At 40.4% G+C, this 20,909-nt stretch overlaps 1 protein-coding gene across 1 annotated transcript in view; it reads right to left on the reverse strand.

The window, feature by feature from the left end:
• Positions 1-20,909, reverse strand: part of CSMD1 (CUB and Sushi multiple domains 1) — a gene marked incomplete at both ends in the record, with an annotated part of 1,981,616 nt that overhangs the window by 1,388,401 nt on the left and 572,306 nt on the right. Inside the window, one exon of the mRNA XM_080796866.1 lies at positions 6,686-6,798. Coding sequence (XP_080652992.1) covers positions 6,686-6,798 — 113 coding nt within the window. The remainder of the gene's footprint in view (positions 1-6,685; positions 6,799-20,909) is intronic.

A 20,909-nucleotide genomic window follows, 5' to 3' on the forward strand; every position in this document is an offset into this window, starting at 1 on the left:
TTTGAGGGTCAGCTAATGGACAGCTAACTGCTGTCGCTTGGCCATCCCGTTCTCAGTCAGAAAGCTTTCTTTCCTGCCAGGTGGGTCATTCATGTTCCACGCTTTAATTCAGGTTGAGTTTGGATAATCACTTCAGGAGAGAAATAAATCAGTGCTGACATTCTAAATAAAGCTTCGAGCTTGAAGGGTAATAATCTAGCTGCTCTTTCTAAATCCAGATCCACGTGTGTTAAAGGAAAGAAAATTCGGCTTGAGTGATGTGTCAGAGGGAAATGTCAAACACATTCAGCCAATGAGAAACGCACGGTAAGTCCAGAGCCCCACCCCAGCCCTGGAGCTCCTGACACGGCGAACCCCACAACAAAAGGGCTTCACTGGAGCCAAGACCCCCTGTTCCCTGCTAAAAACCTAAGGAGTACATGAAAATGTTGGCCATTTGGATCCAAGACATAAATGCATAATAAATGAAATTAATCCATTTTAAGTCCCTTGCAAGCTTACAATAATGGCCAGTATTAAGTCCACTATTTTTTAAACACGAACAATTTGAGCACGTTGTGGACCATGAATCTCTTTGTCTTTAAACCAGTTCAGTGCTGTTTCAGAATCTTCTAGATGAGAGGATGTGTTAACCAGAGGGAAGATCAAATTCACATCAGTTAATTGGGGCACTTAAAGTCATTTTTACTTCAAGGGTTTGGGGGGAGAAGAAAAATACTAGGTGAAATTAAGTTGTGGTCAAATGTAGATTTCTTATCAACATCTGGTTTTGAATATTTACACGGTTACAAATGTCAAGGACTCAAATGTTCCTTTAGCATCTACTACTCTCAAGGACACAGAGATGGGGAGCAGGAGGGACGGTTCCCAAGGCCAGCCAGTCTGAAGGCAAAAGTGCTGTGGGAATTCGGAACTGACCAGATGCAGGTCTCCCCTCTGCTTTCATGGTTTCCGACACCACAGCCATGATTGAAGGGTCAAAAGATGACAAATTGTGAAATGAAAGCACAGATTAAAAAGTTGCAGTTTATGTCATAGTCCAGTGGAATTCATTCAGCTTTTGCTTTCAGGATGACACAGAGGACGTGCTGGAAGCCACAGATGAACCCACATAAAACTGACCTCCTCAACTGAGGCGGGGCAGTGGGGCCCTGCTCCACGTCCCTGGGAACCCTGAGGAGAATCGAGGCCCAGCATCTCCCCCTCCAGGCAGTCCTCCGTCAACTTCCCTTACTTCTGCATTCTTCAACGTGGCAATCAGTCTTCTCCACAGCCTTGTACGTGACCCTCCCTCAGAAAGATGCCCCCTTCCTGTCTTCCTGCAAAGCTTCTATTCAGCCCCTGACAGAATGAAGACATTTGCCACAGGAGTTTTTTAAACACATCATCTGAGATTAATTCTGTAATGACCTGTACCTGGCCCCCAAGGGCAGCTGGCCTTCCTTCTTTGCCCAACCTTGTCAAACACCAACACTTGCCAAACACAGTCTCTACGTTCCCCTGAAAGGGGCCATGTTCTCCGTCACTGCGGCTGCAGAACCACCACGGCCCTTCTCATCTTTGTGTTCCTATCACTTAGCTCAGCACTGGGTCTCTGGGAGATGCTGAGTGAAAGCTAAGTGAGTAAATGAGAGAAAGAATGAACCAGGACACCTGTGTGTCCATTTGCATAACCACACGCACATTCCCCGGCGTACACATATGTGCCTCCGGACACACGTGGATGTATTTGCGTATGTACATGTGCAAAAACGTAATTCTCTGACTGCATGCATGTGTCAGTGCACACGTTCAGGAGTTTGCATTTGCCGATGTCGCACGCAAATAAGAATATGAGAGGCTAAATCGCAAGGGAGTAAGAATTAGAACTTCGATACAGAGGTGGACTTGCGTATCCTCTCTGCTTTCACAATTCTGTAGCTATGAGGTCTTGGCCAGCTAGATTCCTGTCAGTTATGACCTCACTTCCTCTACCTGAAAATACGAGGCAATTTTATCTCACTTATAGGAATCCTATAGGAATTTAATAAGAAAATGTATACAGGAGTTCATACCATCCTACACACACACCTTAGTACACCTAATGTACACCTTAGTAAGCAGAACATGTGTTATAATTGGTAGAATGAAGGACTTTAAGTCAAAAAAATTTTTTAAAAACCTTGAATAATTCCTTTAGAAGAACATTTTATAACCCAGGGGAGGCTCTTAAACTATCTTCAAGGGCAATTGTTTTTCCCATTCCAATTAATGAACTATTTTGTATGAAACACGATTTCTTGCCACAAGCAAATTTTTACTATTTAGCATGTCAAATTCCTCCTCATTATACCACCAGTATTTGTTTCATTCAAATCGATCTTTCACTCAGAGTCTTATACTACGTGCATAAAATTGAAGTCCGGTATATTCTAAGATGGAAACTTGGAAAGATGAGGGAAAAGCTGAGTGTGTAAAATCAGCATCTTATGATCAAAATATATGACTATCTACATGTGTCGTTAAAAATGCTCCCTTTTCAGCTACCATGTCAGCAACAATTTTTAAAGAAATCTTAAAAAGAGTAGTTTCCCACGATTTATCAATTTTGCCTAAGAATCCAGCGTAACCTTCCTTCTACCTCACCAGATGTAAAAACCCATGTCAAAATATGAGTATGATTTTCATTCTGATTCCTTTAAAACGTGTGCTGTCCCATAGATAAAAACCCTTTGCCAATTGTTCAAAGAAAATTTGATTCCCAACCAATGGAATTGCCCTACACGCTTGAAAAATGTTCTATGCAAGGAAAGTATTGATTCTAGTGAATACACGGGGACTCATTAATTCAAATCACAGAGTTGGTGTTTTCTACCCAAATGTAAATGGCATTAGACATAAAAATTCTATCTCACAGAAAATGTGGAATTATAAAAAATACAACCAATGTCCAAGAAAACTTACTTCACCTGCAAAATGTCGAAAAAGTCAACCTAAATTACGGTACATAATTATGAAAATTGCATTTTTAAAAAATTTAATCAAGAGTAAAATGATTAAACACCAGCAAATAAAAATTAGGAAATAGTCTGTGAAATATCTGAATGATTCCCAGAACAAAAACCAACATGTGCATTAACATAAGAAAAGTCATTTAAAAATAAATCAGACTTCAAACCAAAATAACTCAAATGTCAGGTTGAAGAGTTTTCATGCTATATTTGTGAATGTTTCTAACATTTAATTACTTTGTCACGAATAAGAAAAAACATTAGAAATAGAGGCATCTCAGTAAAAAGAAAGGAAGGGAGGAAGGATGGAAGGAAGGGGGGAGAGGTGGATAGAAAGAAGGAAAGAAAAAAAGAGAGAGAGAAAGGAAAAAAGAAGAGGGCATCTTTTAAAAAGTGAAAAAAAAAAAAAAAGAAGTGTTCTTTGGGGCACATTGCCTAGATTTTCATGTCATTAAACAAATTTGTTCTCCTTGACCTCAAGTCAAGTGATGGCCATGCCTCGTCATGCGTGTTTGTCATTACGTGATATTTGTAATGCCTTGTCCGATCTCCTAAATGATATTTTTCTTAAGTTATACATAAACTTGATGAAATAAATGAAGCATTTTTTTGGTAACTAAAATCTTAATGAAATCAAGTTGGCAAATAGAAATATATAAATAAATGCTATTTACATATATAATATTTCAATATTGAGCAAATACAAGAGGTCTGGTAGTAATCCATGTCATGGTACATTATGTACAATCTCAATGTATTCTATTATAAATTTATCAAAAAATGTCAATTCCTTGGTTTACTATAAAGAATAATGTTCAATGATGAACCTAGCAAATGCAATCTTATAAAAAACCCTATTAAGTTGGTAACTTCAATTTTACTGAAGTATGTATGTATTGGAATATGTTGATTTCACTGAGAATCTATAAATTTACCAAAACTCTGAAGGTCTCCATATTTAGAGAGTCAATTACTGTAGATGAGCAATGTTACTGTGAAATTTATAAGTATTTCCACTTAATTTCCAGGGTTAAATTCATTGACTGAATGCATTAATTAGAATTTTTAAATTATTGTTTTTATACTCATTATGTCGTATAATATTTCCATGCATGAAGAATAATAATTTATGTAAATAGTGCCATTCCAAATTACTGCCAGAAAACTACAAAGTGCAGTGCTCAGATTAAACTTGTTATCAAGGTTATCATGTTTAGATATATTTTAAAAGTTTGAAATGTTTTTTCCAGTTGAAGCAAATGTACTTAAAAATTCAAACATCAGTCTGGTAATGTTAAATACACTCTAATTTTATCTGGAAAACAGTCGTAGTTTAAGACTACAGAATATTATGTATTCTGATCGACTGTTCTATAACTAAATTAAGTTTCCTTTAGAGGTCCTGGAAATGACATTAGAATATTACTATAGTATTCGGATTAGAACGCTGACTGGAGGGACAGTGTCATCAAAATGAAAACTCGTGAGAATCAAGGAAATCTGAATCGCCCAGAGGATTCCATGTTCTGGCTCCCAACGAAAATGTACATAATTTCCTGCCCCTTATCCTTGGTTCTGCTTTATATTTCATTTGGACTGGTGTGTCTGTATATTTTACGCATGATTTTCAAGAAAGTCTCCCTTTCTTCAGTGGTAGTGCCTACAGCTGTATCTAACTTCCCTGTGGGAACGTGGACTGTGGACTATTGACACATCAGCTGGCACTCGCAGGGGAAGTTTTGCTCTCCTCCGGATAAATCCTCTGTCGAGACCCCAGTCAACTTTATTTCTCCAGGTACTACACATTGATTTTCTCAGGAGACCTTTAAGCTAACGGAGAAATATTTTAAAAATAGAGATACTAAAGATTATATACAATTTTAGTTTTGCTGAAAAAGCACTTTTTAATGCAATATCTTCTTTTGTTCTTCATTCAAGAAAAAGGCTTATATCTGCTTGTAAATATCAGACTATATTATAATGTCATTATTTAAAATATAAACTTAAAAAAAAGCATGTCCGCAGATCAACAACTTTACAATGCACGTTTAACTGAACTCCTGGTTAAGTAGGTTCCCTCCTCGTTTAAAAAAATAATAATAATAACTCATCAGTGTTCTTTGCCATGGAGACAATCTCCCCGATCGTGTGTTTTAAATCATCAGGAAAACCAGTAACATCCACAACAATAGTGCAGAGTCAGCAGAATTACTCATCTAGCAATTATCTAACATCAACCGCGTTTCCACAACATGTATCTTAGGAAATTGAGCAAAATATCATATTCAAGTACCAACTCTGTCAGGAAGGAGAGAAAAATCGCCAGTTTCTAAAATACTGGAGCATTATCAACCACCTGAGCAAATACCAGATATGTGGACAGGAGAGCCACGGGTAGCTAGGACCAGGTGCCTTAGAAACACTTTCGAAATGTTGAGCAAAAAAGAAATTATGTGAAATTAGCGTACGCAGGAAGGGGTAGGGTATGCGCACATTTGAAAGCTAATAGCACCTATGAACCTTCACTTAGCTTGTTACTCTCCAAAGATTAAGTTACTCCCTGATGGTAACAGACTTAAGCACCTGCAAGTGTATCACATATCCTGATGTCAGCGTATATGCAAATCCAGGGGCCTGAAAGACACCGGAATCAGAAGCGCAAACAGTGCTAAACATCATTCCACCCAAAACATGAAATAAGAGGATAAACTGGTCTGTCGAGATATCTGTGCAAAGACAACGTTCTTCACACATATTTTCTGGTAATACATGGTAGCCAAGCTGAGCCGGCACAAAGCACAATAGATTTTATCTTTCCACAAAGAACGGTTTTCCCCCAAGTGCACTGAGACTCCGCACAAAAGCATACGCAGAGGTGACTTAATCCAGAACCACACCCTAAGGAAACGAGGCCAAACCACCCATGGGCTTATACCCCTACCCACAGCCTATTTCCAATTCACAGGCTCGGGAATGTATTTGTATTAGAGTTCATAGACTCTGTATTACACAGGAAGGAAAATCTTAAATGTGTCTGTAAAACAAGGTGAAAACACACACCTCAGCATTCACGCTTAAAGAATTACTAGAGTAATCTCTTAAAAACGGAATTCCTGAAATGATCATCTTTACCACTTCCCCTCTCAAAGGCTGAATTCTCTTTCATCTTTTTAAAATGTCTGTCCCCCAGTCAACAGTAGTTCAACAATATCGAGACTCCAGGGGGCACGTAGGCACAAAATCTGAAAACACAAAATGCAGATGCCTTGCAATGACCAAACAGTAAAACCAAAATGATCTTCTCAAGCAAAAGTCTCAGCTTTGACAAGAAAAACTCGCATCATGGAATTCTCTTTACTTAAGCACTAACGGCATTACTGTCCAACGAAAAGTTAAGAATTAAATTCTTAAAACACTTCTGAGTTCAAAGTGAATTTTTCACGGAAACAGTGCCGCAAGTTAGTATTCAAAATGATCAAAACTTCTCCGCCACATGTCAAAAGAAAACTACTCCAACTAAAAAGACTACTGCCCATAGAGGAAAATCGTAAATACAACGGTTCGCCCCGGAAAGTTTGGCGGTGACGGTAGCTGGTGTTGTGCAGTCATGAATATATTGCACAATTGCACTGAGATCCAGAATCCCCAGCGGCAAGCAGGAGGCGGTCTGGACAGCATGTCCAGTAATGTCCTACCTTCATACAGGGCCTTGAAGCCTTGGGCGCTCACGGCGAAGTCTGTCGTGAACCACAGCGTGAGGATCGAGCCCGTGCTGACGACTGAGGACGGCAGCTGGAATCCCGACAACCTAAACCATACAAAATACAGGAACAGAATGAAAAAGCATAAATTTGTGATTCAAGTACATTTGATGATGTCATCGCATGTCTCGCTTCACTGCCGCATATTCATCTGAGATATGAACTAGACAATTACATCATCCACTCTCAAGGTGTTGCCAGGTAATTGTTATGAAGCACGTTAAAGCAATAGTCAATTTAAACCATTTTTTGAGAAAATTCCTTCTTGATGGTATTGCACAATACACCACTGCAGGAAACAGGTGCATGAAACTTAAAGTCATCCTCACGCCTGCTACATGAAAAATATGTGATTTGTCAAGCACTTTGATTTGTCATTGTCCTCCTAAATTATTAGGTGGTGGGTTGTCACATCCCCTAGTTGTTTGTTTTGTTTTTTTTTTTAAAGATTTTATTTATTTATTTGACAGACAGAGATCACAAGTAGGCAGAGAGGCAGGCGGAGAGAGAGGAGGAAGCAGGCTCCCCGCGATGCAGGGCTCGATCCCAGGACTCTGGGATCATGACCTGAGCCGAAGGCAGAGGCTTTAACTCACTGAGCCACCTAGGTGCCCCCCACATCTCCTAGTTAATGTGCTTATTCTTATTACCTGCCCCAAATAAATTATAGCTTTCTTGAAAAGAAAATGTATACTAGTCACAGCATAATAAACAAAAATCAATTACTGGCTTGAGCAGAGGTCAAATGAATTGATTTTAATGTTTGGTTTTCAAGTAAGTCTTTTGGATTCCTACCTATGTTTTTTCCCCTATCACTAAGTTTAGATAGATTTAGAAATTTTAGTGATGATTAAGTCAGCAGTCTGAATGACTGAACTAGGATAATCATATATATTTTATGCATAATGCCTTATAAAGTAACAGCTTTCCAAAAGGTCGAAGAAATGCTTCATCAATTTATATTTTACCTAAAGTTTGCTAATTAAGTAGGTTTTCTCTAGATATGTGATTTAGTACAGTCCAAAAACAACGGATTCCAAAAGGAGTAAGTCTGAATGTTCATTCTTTGTAGGGAAATTCTGGCTTTGCCAGTAAGTCTATGGTACTGAATATCTAATTCCAGTTGCTATAGGTTTCAGAATCAAACTAGAAATTCATAAGAGAAAAATGACAGGACAATCACCAGTCCCTAAACAGCACACTTCTAAGTATCCAGGGATCGAAGAGGAAAATGAAGAAAAAAATACATTGAAATGAATGAAAAGAAAAAGACAAGCTATTAAAAGCTGGAGAAGTCAGTTAAGCAATGCTGAGAGGGAAATTAATAGTATTAAAAATACACATTAGAAAACAGGAGAATTCTCATATAAGCAACCCAAACTCCCATCTTAAGAACTTAGGAAAGGATGAAGAAAATCAATGCAAAGCAAAGAGAAGGCAAGAGGTATAAGATAAATGCAGAAATCAAAGTAACTTAAAATAGAAGAAAAACAGGGAAAAACAATGAAACAGAAGCGGATTCTTTGCAAAGAGCAACAAATGTCTAGCAAGACTGTTACAAAAAGTGGTGGCAGGTAGAAGACAAATACCTAATGTCAGGAATAAAATAGCAAATATTACTACAGACCCCACAGACATAAAATAATAAGGGGAAACTATAAAAAATACACACATAAATTTAATAACTTAGAAGAAATAGGCTGCTTCCTTAAGAAAACACATAGTATCACAACTTACTGAATATAAAACAGAAAATCTAAATAACCCCCGTAACTATTAAAATGCTCCCAGAAGAAATCTCCAGGCCAGGTGGTTTTACCGGAAATTCTACTGGCATAGACTGAATGTCTGTGTCCCTCCAAAAATCACATGTTGAAACCTAACTCCCAAGGTGATGATGTGTAGAAGTACAGCCTTCAGGTGGTCATCTGGTCAGGAGGGCAGAGCCCCCTAAGTGGGATGAGCACCCTTATGAGAGAAATTCCAGAACACTTCCCCCCTCCTTCTACCATGCAAGGAACAAAACAGCAAGAAGTTGCTTTTGTGTAACAGAAAACACTCACACCAGACACCAGATCGGCCGGCACCATGACCTTGGACTCCCCCGTCTCAATAACTGTGGGAAATAAATCCGTGCTGTTTCTGAGCCGCTTGGTCCGTGCTCTTCTGCTGTATACACCTGGACACCTACCCAAATGCACGAAGACATCCACCAAGCATTTGAAAAATTAACACCTATTTTACAGTCTCTTCCAGAAAACAGAAGTGGACATGCAACTTCCTTGTGTGTTTTATGGCATTCACGTTACCCCGTGCTATGGATTGAATCAGTGCCCCCAAATTCACACACTGAACCCCTACAGCTCAGTGTGACGGTATTTGGAGACAGGGCTTTCAGGAGATAATTAAGATGACATAAGGTCGTCGTGTGAGGTGTTGATCTGATTTCATAAAATGCTCTTCTAAAGGAATTATTCAAGGGTTGTTTTTTGGGTTTTTTTGGTCTTAAAATCCTTCATTCTGTCAGTTTTAACATGTGTTCTGCTTACTAAGGTGGCTTCATAAGAGCAACAGAAAGAGAAAAGATTCCCCTCCTGCCCCCAGCGTGCATTCGCTAAGCAGAGGCCACATGAGCAGCGGTGAGAAGGCAGAAGCTGAGGGGCCGCCCTCTGCTACCAGGTGTCCAACCTCCAGAACTGTGAGAACATAGATCTCCGCTCTTTAAGCCACTCCATGTATGACATTTCATTGCGGCTGTCCAAGATCAGATACCCCGAGACCAAAACCAGACAGAGACTTTGCAAGAAAACAACGAACCAGTATTAGGTCTCGAAAACATGGGCATGACGATTTCTAATAAAGAAAGAGCAAACAGAAGAAATATATAACAAGAATGATCCCTCATGACCAAGTGGTATTTATTCCAGGGATATAAATAGGACTCAGTATTTGAAAATCAATCAGTAGAATCTGCTATCATGATGGCCTAAAGAATAAAATCACTAGATCGTGATAATCTATGTAGAAAAAAAGGCATTGAACATATTTAAACATCCAATCATGAGAAAACTTTCCAGTAAAATATGAATAGAGGAAAACTTCCCCAACTTGACAGTGGCTATCTTAAAAAAATCTAAAGCCAACATGACATTGGATGGTGTAAGACTGAAGGCTTCCCCCTAAGACTGAGGACAAGGCAAGAATGTCTGGTCTCATTAGTTTTATTCAACATTGTGCTGGAAGATCTAGCCAGAGCCATAAGCCAAGAGTAGAAAACAAATGCATATGGATTAGGGTGCAAGAAATAAAACTGCCCCTCTTTGCAGGTGACACAATTGTCTACATAGATAACACCAACAGGTCTATAAGAAAATACCTGGAAATGATACTTGAAATGAGCAAGTGCACAGGATACACAATGAACATACCAAATTCAGTGGTATTTCTGCAGACCAGCACGGAACACACGGGCATCAAAATGAAATACTACAACGCCACTTATGAGCATTTTAAAACATACCTAGCGGTAACAAGACAGGTACAAAACCATACCCTTGAAGCTGTGCTCTGCTGAGGAAAGAAACCAGTAAGAAGCTAATAACTGTAGAAATACACCATGCTACCAAATTGGAAACCTCAACACTATAAAGATATCAATTCTCCGCAAATTTATATACAGCTTTATCACTGTTACCACCGAAATCCTCACAAGATTTTTTTGAAGATATGGACAAGATTCTTCTAAAACATATTTTAGAAGAAAGCCTTCAAGACCCAAGATGCCTGGGTGGCTCAGTAGTTTCAGTGTCTGCCTTCAGCTCAAGTCATAATCTCAGGGTCGTGGGATCGAGTCCTGCATTGGGATTCCTGATCAGCAAGGAGCCTGCTTCTCTCTCTCCCTCTGCTGCTCCTCCTGCTTGTGCTCTCTCTCTTTCTCTCTCAAATAAATAAATAAAATATTTAAAAAAGAAAGCCTTCAAACCCCAATAGAATAGTTTAAATAATTTCAGAAAGAATAAATCAGGATACTCATTTTCTAGACTGATTTTATAAATTCAGTAATCAAGATCATGTGGTAATGGCAAATTAACAGATCCATACATCAGTGGATGAGAACACAGAACCCAGTGGATGAGAACACAGAACCCAAAAACAGACCCACACAGACATGCCCAATGGAGTTCAAGGTGTAAGGCAGGTCCGTGGAGTGAAGATAACCTTTTGACAATGATGCCGGAACAAACGGACATCCACAGGCTACAACAACAACAAAATTGAGCCTCTAATGGAATCCAAACCCTGTGTAATAATTAACTCATACATCATAGATGTAAAGGTAAAGTTATGAAAATTTAGAAAAAACACAGAGGAAATTCTAGGACTAGCTGAAGAATTCCTAGACTGGACAGCAGGAGCATAATTTATAAAAGGACATGGACGTATTAGACTTCATAAAAAGTAACCACTTTTTTGTGGAAGACCCTGTGAGAAGAGGAAAAGACACGCTGCGCATTGGTAGGAAATATTTGCAAACCACACGTCTGACAAGGATAGGTGTCTAGAATATGGGAAGAACATTGAAGACCCAGCCGTGAAGGAACAAACAATCCACACAGAAAACAGAGAAAAGACATGAAGAGTCACAGTATATAAAAGGATGTGGAGATGACAAGAAGCGCATGAAAAGAGTCTCAACATTCTTAGTCATTAGGGGAACACAGAGTAGCGCCACAAGGAAATGCCACTACATACATGTGCCAAGTGGCTAAAATAAAACACAGTGACCATACCGAAGCCGGCGAGAATGTGGAGAAAACTGGTTGTTCATCCGTCACTAGTAGGGACAACCACGCTGGGAAAAACAGTTTGACAGTTTCTTAAGAAGTCAAATATATAACAACCAAGCAATTGCTCTCCTAGACATTTACCCCAGAGAAATGATTTAGGGTCACACAAAACCCACACGCAAATGCCTATAGTATCTTCATTCTTAATAATCAAAACTTGGGAGCTACAGCAATTAAAACAGGATGGTGCTGGTACAAAGATACGCACATGGATTGATCTAATGGAGGAGAGGGCCTCGAAGCAAACCTGTGATTATACGGCCAATCCCTCTTACACCAAGGAGGCAAGAAGATACACTGGGGAAAAGACAGTCTCTTCAACGAATGGTGCTGGGAAAACTGGGCAGCCACATATGAGACAATAAAACCGGGCCGTTTTCCCGAACCACACACTAAAGTAAACTTAAAATGGACAGAAGGTCTAAACGTGAGATTTGAAATCATAAAACTCCTAGAAACAAACACAGGCAGTCATCTCTCTGACGTGGGCCACAGCAACATTTTTCTAGATATGTCTGCCTCCTGAGGCAAGAGAAACAAAAGGAAAATCAAACTTTGGGGACTGCACCAAAATCAAAAGCTTTTGCACAGTGAGAGAAACTACCAGCAGGATGAAAAGGTGACCTACTGAATGGGAGAAAATATTTGTCCATCAGACGTTCCCTAGGCAGTTAATATTCAGAATATAAAAAGAATTTACACAACTTCACACCCAAAAAGTCCAATTAAAGAACGAGTAGAGGACCTAAAGAGATATTTTGCCAAAAATGCCATACAGACATTTGACACAAAAAGATGCCCAGTATCACTCATCGTCAGGGAAATGCAAATCAAAACCACAATGAGACTGTGCCTTACACCAGGCAGAATAGCCAGAGTCAAAAAGACAAGAAATAATGAGTGGTGGCAGGGACGTGCGGAGAAGGAGCCCTCACGCACAACCGGTAAGGACATCAATCGGGGTAGGCACCATGGAAAGCAGTGCAGAGGTTCCTCAAAAAGGTTAAACTAGAAATGCCATATAGTCCCGTAATTCTACCACTGGGTATTTACCCCAAGAAAACAAAAACAATCATAAACACTGTGTTTATTGCAGAATTATTTACAATGGCCAAGCTATGGAGGTGACTCTGGTGTCCATCAATAGACGAATTCAATAAGGATAGAGATGTGATGTGTACATATGTGAGTGTGTGTGTGTGTGCGTGCGTGTGTGTGTGGTGTCTGTGTATACAAAGAATGGAATGGATACACACACACACAACCGCACACATATACCATGGACTATTAGTCATAAAAGAAGGATGACGTTTTGCCATTTTTGACAACTTGGTTGGACCCGGAGGATATAATGTTAAGATATCAGATAAAGATATGGGATATAAGATAAATACCATATAATTTCATTAATATGTGGAATCTAGAGAACAAAACCCAAAGAAACAAAAAATAGAAACAAAACCAGAAATCAAACAACAAACAAGTGGTTGTCGGGGAAGGGGGGAGGGAAGACGGGCAACACGGGTGAAGGGGCGTGGGAGGCACAGGCTTTCAGTAATGGGATGAGTAAGTCATGCGGATGGAAGGCCCAGCGCAGGGACCCTGGTCAATGGCACTGTAACAGCGCCCTATGGGGACACATAATGCTTCCCTTGGGCGGGGCACAGCGTAACGCGTAGACTTGTCGAATCGCTGTGTGGCGCCTGAAACTAATGCAACATCGTGTGCCAACTACACTGCAACTTTTAAAAAAAGAAATAAAAAATTGGAAACAACTCAAAAGTAAATGGTTCATACATAGTAATAAATAATAATATAGTATTATTATATAATAAATAAAACAATAAAATAGTAAATGTTACTATAATAATAATTTTATCAAGAGAAATGAACTATTGACGTGCACCACCTGGATGAACCTCCAGAAAACTATGCACAGTGGGAAAAAGCCAGCCCTTCAAGGTTGCAGACCATGCCACGCCACTTCTAAAACATTCTTGAAAGACAAGAACAGAGTGTTTGTGACCAGCAATGAAGGAGGTGGTAGGGGCAGAAGGGACATGTGAGGGGCTACAGAAGAATTAAATGCGGATTCTCATGGGGCTGCAAAGTGGCCCTGTGTTTCCACCGATTCAATGTCAATATTCTGTGATGTTATTGTACTACGTAGGGTTCTGCGAGAGGTTACCTTTGTGGGAACCACGTAAAGAGTACCCAGAATTCCCTGTGTTACTTCTTCCAGCTGCGTGGAAATCTGTACTTACCTTAAAGAGTTTAATAAAACAAGAGGTTGGAGGGTTTGGGACTGAGAAGCAGTCAAGAAAATATTAACAGATGAAAATAATCAAATTCATAAAAAAACAAGAAAACAGTATTTAATAACAAAACATTCTCTCATGAGGTTCCAAAACGAAACTGAACAAAAATTGTTGTGGATCGTTTCATTTGGTCATTTGTCAACTTTAAATGTTTATTAGCATAGGATTAGACATCACATAATGTGGTAGCACTTTAAAATAAATACAAACTTGTGTTTTCTTTAACAAGTTTGATAAAGAATTGTGATTTTGAAAGGACACAGTTGAACAGTATTAGCTCAGAAAAAAAAAAGCAACACAATGCTTAGAGTTCTAAAAACAATGTTATGTGACTATGTTTTGCAAATTTGGTGAAGTTTAGCATAGATAAAATATATACACCCAGAACCTGCTTCAAATAGTTGAAATGGGACAGACACAGTCATAGTTTAGTACAAGGGAATGGAACCCAACATTGGTTGAGCAAGAAGAGAGAATGAGCTGGCCCCGCTGACCAGACAGAACGTTCAAGAGCTAAAGGTGATTTTGATGTTTATAGCCGTTCCTCCGTCACACCAACTGAGGAATGTTGGTGATCAAAGAATGTTACAGAAAAGGCCCGTAAAGGGCTCCTGGGTGGCTCAGTGGGTTAAGCCTCTGCCTTCCGCTCAGGTCACGATCCCAGGGTCCTGGGATCGGGCCCCACATCGGGCTCTCTGCTCGGCGGGGAGCCTGCTTCCCCCTCTCTCTCTGCCTGCCTCTCTGCCTACTTGTGATCTCTCTCTATCAAATAGATAAATAAAAATCTTAAAAAAAAAAAAAGGCCCGTAATACACAGTCTTCCATTTCTTTAAACATTTGCTGTTGAGAACACCCTTTACATCATTTCCATTTGGACCCTGGGGACTAATGTTAGTGTTATCTTTCTCTGAGGGGTCCCTGTTCTTCGGAACAATTGGTCTATTTTTAACCCCTAGGAAATCATGGAGTTGTTGAAGCATGTCCCTTAGTGTTGACTAAAACACAAAACAAAAGAGAGTAACTCAGAGCCAGATTTCTGGCCTTTCCAAAGCAGCACGTGAATTTGAAGAGAAACCTCATTCCAGATTCCATACATCTGTATCCTTTCTAATTCTTATCATGCTGCCAACCAGGTCTCTTTCTATCTTGGTAAGCAACCTTAATTCCGGCTATAAGTAATCAGAGATGAATAAAACTGTAAGTTAATGAAAGCAAACAAGAAAGAAAACAAGATCCGCTTTCCCCTTCCCGTTTCCATCAAGCCCAGTTACCTACCTACCCCCGTAAGAACATCTGATCTCTTCTTCATACACTGCGACTCAGAACACTGGTATTTCAGAAGACGGAGACTACAACATATTTCAACCACTTTAACATGGAATGAAAATCAACCCACAAATACATAGGGTCCCTTTGTACACAGGATTTTTTTTTTTTTTTTTGCCATAATTCTGCCTAACAAGAGTAAGTGGGCTTTACTACACAGTGTGGCCACCTTGGGCAGCAGGTGGCCCCAGTCTGGGCTAGAAGAGGGTCCGTTTTCCCCAGAAGATGAGTCTCCCCCAACGTCCATGCCAAGATCAACCCTGGAGAAAACCACCCTATTATCCCTATTCCAAGCATTAGGGATTTTGCTCATTTGCTTGCTTGTTTCTGACACCCTAACTGAATCATTGGCAGGAAGAAAAAGAGAATGATTTGTAAAGGAGATAGGGTATGAGAACAGTAACAAGAAAGCCGTTTCATTGTCAGTAGAAAACAAAGTGTGGCCCCCAAGTGGTCCAGATAGGCCTCTCTCTGCCTCTGCCTCTGTCTCTCTCTCTCTGCAGTGGTGTCCCGGTGTCCTATGGAATCTCCTTCACACAACTTTCTGGGACTGGGAGAAAGTAATCACATCTCACAGATAGCAATGTCGGGAAGCAACAGTGCATGCATGTGCACGGTGAGTGGGTGTGGGGGACAGCAGAGAATGGGGAAGTGGACACACCAACACAAGCCAGGTACCTGCTCACTCAGCGGAAACCTGAGTCTCAAAATCGAACAAGTTCATTCTGTTTCCACCCCTCAAGAAAGTACTACAATGAACTGCATGTAGAAATAAATCCAGACTATTTCCACTCCGTTATCATTCAAGATACTCAAGTCACTGTTCCCGTGGAATAATCTTGAATATTGGACACGGCATTGTTGAAGGAATAAAGGGGAAAGAAGAAGCAGATTCGGTGAAAAGCGAAACAGAAACAGACGACTGGTATGAGTCTAGTTTATTTCCCAGAAATTAATGAGCAAGTTATGACTCCATCAAACAGACGCTCACTCCCAAATTACACACTGTACATACTGCATAATCTATAGTTTTTGTGATTTTAAAATGTCAAATATCTTTAAAACTACAGTTTAGTTAAATGTCAAGCGAATGCTTTAAGTAAATTAGGAAAAAAAAAAAGGTCCCTAACTTAAATCTTTTCTCAGTGAATGTAATTGCTTTAAAGAAAATCTCTGCAAAGCCAACTGTTGCCAAAATCACATTAATACTCCATAATTGATAACATCACATTTCATACCATATGCCAGTATGGATATCCTCATAATATAGCTTATAAAAAAGCTTGTCCTAACACGAGGAGTGAGATTAGAACCATACCCTGGGAGTTAGCAATGATCTAAGAGATTAATGTATTAAATGTTTCACCAATCAGATTAATTTCCTCAGAAAGGGTCTTGATTAACCCCCATCCAAGTCCTGACTGAACGCCTCCAAGGCTGAGAAGACCCTACAAAGCAGTTAATTATACTATTAACTAATAACTTAGATTTTTTCTATCTCTATGATGTTCAAGTATTGGTCCCATTACTAGTACTTCTCATAGTTTTCATACCATGGAATAAAATATGAGGCTTCATGTTTTTAAAAAACCATCTCATGTGTGGTTATTATTACTATCTTAAGACTTGTGACTCTCTAGGTGTTTTATTGGAGCCTGAACATTACTCTGTGTTTAGTTTGCAGTACGATACTTCGTAATGAGAATCAATTCTTTATTGATTCAAGATCTTTCCTGGACTTCTTCTAAAAGTCATATTCAGGATTAACACATTCTAGGCATTCAAGAAGCTTCTCTTCTAGAGTGAAGGCTAAGAAAATACATGGAATATTCTGGAATATTCTGGAACACATGAAATCTCACAGCAGCCCAATTTGATGGTGGGAATATGGTGCTATACGTAAAGTTCTTGGTAACCACTGAATGTTCAACAAGATACAAAATCCGTGATGTTCTCCAACAACCTCATAAATTCCTTTTCAGTGTTTTAAAAAAAAACAGGGGCCCCTGGGTGGCTCAGTGGGTTTAACTTCTGCCTTCAGCTCAGATCATGATCTCAGGGTCCTGGGATCAAGCCCCGCATCCGGCTCTCTGCTAAGTGGGGAGCTTGCTTCTGCTCCCCCCCCCCACCTACTTGTGATCTCTATCAAATAAATAAAATTTAAAAAAAAAAATGCAGGATCTCAGACAGGTAGGCACAACCCCCAAATTACAAAGTATACATTAAAATTTGGGGGTAAAAGTGTCTTCCAAATCATCACAGAATTATGTAATCATAGGTGATAAAACTGCCTATAAATAAAATGAACCATTTTGTAGCAGAAATAAGAATCTGACAGGGGCGCCTGTGTGGCTCAGTGGGTTAAGCCTCCGTCTTCAGCTCAGGTCATGATCCCAGGGTCCTGGGATCGAGCCCTGCATCGGGCTCTCTGCTCAGCGGGGAGCCTGCTTCCCTTCCTCTCTCTCTGCCTGCCTCTCTGCCTACTTGTGATCTCTGTCAAATAAATTAATAAAATCTTAAAAAAAAAAAAAAGGAATCTGACAGTCACCTATAGATGTGGCAGAAAAACTGGGATTAATTTCCAGATGATGTATCCTGATGTTGAATCATAAGAAAACAGAAAATACTGTCAGTGAATTCCATAAGTTTTATATTTCCAGCTACCAGGCATCTACTATGAAGTTAACTAATTGTTTGCTGAAAGATATTCAAGGTCATGCGTTAGAATTTGTCCAAGACTGGTTGCAGGTATAGGAAAATGTTCTTTATGGGAACAGAATTTTAAAGTAGGAAGTAGCATTAAATAACATTAGCTGTCAGTTATTTAAGCTTTTTACTTTATGGAGAGAAGATCGGATGCCGAGAGAGACTCAGCGACTTGGCCCGAGTGGCGCACACGGCGCCAGAGCCCACGCTGAACACTGAGCTCATCTTCCTCCCAAGCCAGCGGTTTTGCCACTTAGTCATTTCAGGGTGACCTATCCAGTGGGTGGAATTATGGACACGTCCCTTTCTTTTCTCTTCCCACCCTCCTTTCTCCCCCGTCAGTCCCTCTTCTTCTCGGGAAGTAGTCACCACTGCATGTACCGCACAAAGAATCAAGTCCGTGACTTCTGAACAGACTTTTGAAACTCAGAGCACCTGCCTGTCAGTTAAATTGTCAGGCTCAGGGTCCCGCCGCAAGCAGTGAACCTGAGAGACTACGGCACCAGCCCTCCCCGCTTAGAGACTTGGTTTCCCGGTGGAGGGATGAGGACGGTGCGGGCAGCAAGAGCGATCTGCAACGTCAGGATGTCCCCAGAGACCCGAGGTGGACGGAAGTACCTAAGGAGACGGGTTTCTGCTGCAGGGGGGCCCTGCGAGACCCCACCCTCGCGAAGAGCCCCTCACGCCGGAGCCCCGGGACGTGCGCGCAAGCACCGCAGGGCAGGTGCCTCTCCGGTGACATTTCACAGAGCAAGCACGAGCTGAAGACTCCGCCACCCGAGACACGTAAGAGGCATGTCCTCCTGGTCCTGAGTCCCGAGAGCACTCGAGCAGCTCCGTGTGTCCCCGACAAAGCCCGGCGCAAGTTACGTCTCTGATCGTGTCTGCAGGAGGCAGGTCTGGGGCCGGGGGGAGGCCCTTGTGCTCTTGGGGCTGTGGGTCCTACCAGACCCTTGGACTCAGATACTGTCTAGACAGCCTGGAAGCACATTCGGTAGCTTTTTGGAAAAGATGGAATTACACACACCCGTGTACACACACACCTACACACACACATGCACCCACCATCAGTGCGCACACACACGCACTCACCCACCTACACCCACACACTCCACACACGTTCACACAACCACACACCCATATGCACACACCTATCACACAGACATACACACACATACCCACCCACTCCTACACACACATGCACACACACATACACATGCACACTAAGTGATGAATCTACCTCAACTTTACCAAATGAAAATTTCTGTCATTATTTGGAAAGGGACTCTAGGTAGAAATTACTACAAAATTAGGGATGCCTGGGGGACTCCGTTGGCTAAACGTCTGCCTTCAGCTCCAGTCATGATCTCAGGGTCCTGGGATCCAGCCCTGCATCAGGCTCCTTGCTCAGCGGGGACCCTGCTTCTCTCTCTGCCTCCCCCTTTCCCTGCCTTTGCTCTCTCTGACAAATAAAATCTTAAAAAAAAAATTCTATAAAATCTAATTTAAACAGTTACATATTATTGTTACATCTTGACTTGTGGCCTTTCAAAATAATGCCCGTTTTTCTGTTCTGTTCAACATACCACTTATTTCTAATAATTAAGATAAAATATACAAATCCAATCATAATATCAATTTCAAATATACATTTTATCATAGCATGCTGTCCATAAATACACACATTCAAGCTGTTGTGTAATTCCATTGCTAAAAGAACAAAATGCTGGATTTTAAGCTCAGGGACCATCAGTTTATTCCAGCTTTCTTGTCAAAGACTGAGTTAAATACCTTCTACCTTCTTTAAGTTAAGATTTTCACAATTTTTTGGCCTCTTTGGTAGGTCATATGATTGGTCCAGCTGCAAAGAGGGTCAAAGAAGCTGCTATACTTAGTCATTACTACTCTGTAATTGATTGTACAATTTATTGCTACTGTCATTAAGAAATTAAAGCTGCAAGCGCTGTGTTTCCATGAGACAATTCCAAGCGCGGATGCGGCCGTCTGCCCTGCCTGCTTCCCGCTGACAAGCTCTCCTCACGTCTCTGAGTCTAGTTGACTTAGGAAGAAGAAGATACCTGGTCATCTGGTTTCATTACTCTATCTTAGCCCGACACTGAGTTCCTAGCAATACTAAGTTGTAATTATTAGCAGACCAAAAGAGTCCAGAGGCAAAACATTTTGTAAAGTCCTGCATTTACAAAGCCCAAGAAAGGATTTCGTGTTCGCCTGCTGTCCATTCGCTCAACGACAGGGAATACACACAACAGAACCAGGGGAAAAACAACTTTAACAAAGGACAAGCAGGGCTTCCTGTTGTAAGACAGCTACCTCTCGTCCAAGAGTCAAGACATCTTTTCCTACTGTCTAGTGCTTCCTAGGAGCTAAGTCATTCTCGGTAGCTTCTTATCTGCCCTTGAAGTGATAGCACAGGAGATACCTGAATGCTTCGCTGGTGCCATTTTGAAATCGTTTTTAATGCTAATTTCAGGAATAAAAAATTCTTACGCCTAGTGGGTATCTGTGTTTATATCTACATATCTAAGGACGAAGGGACATATACATACGCAATAATGTGTTTTCCCATGATAAACTAGATATCTTCCCAGTAATTTAAAAATGTGCTTATGCTCAAGCTACTTTAAACAATATTTATACTCCAGAAATTTCAGGGTTTTTTTCACATCTATGAAAATTAACAGGTAAATAATTTACAGAGCTCTTAAAAATGAGAATTGAAGCCCTGAAAACATACACACACACACACACACACACACAGTTGATGCTATAAGCCACACTCAACATTCTTCTCAGGAGTTCTGTGCGAGAGACAGACTGCTCTCTTAAAGGATCATCTCTCTCTCTTACATTCATGTATTTGACACTATTTTGAAAATGTACCATATTTCTAGTAGCCTTCTTGATCACTAGAATACTCTGTCCAGTTTCTCCTAATACTTT

The sequence above is a fragment of the Martes martes genome, assembly GCF_963455335.1.
Source record: "Martes martes genome assembly, chromosome: 2".
NCBI lineage: Eukaryota > Metazoa > Chordata > Mammalia > Carnivora > Mustelidae > Martes > Martes martes.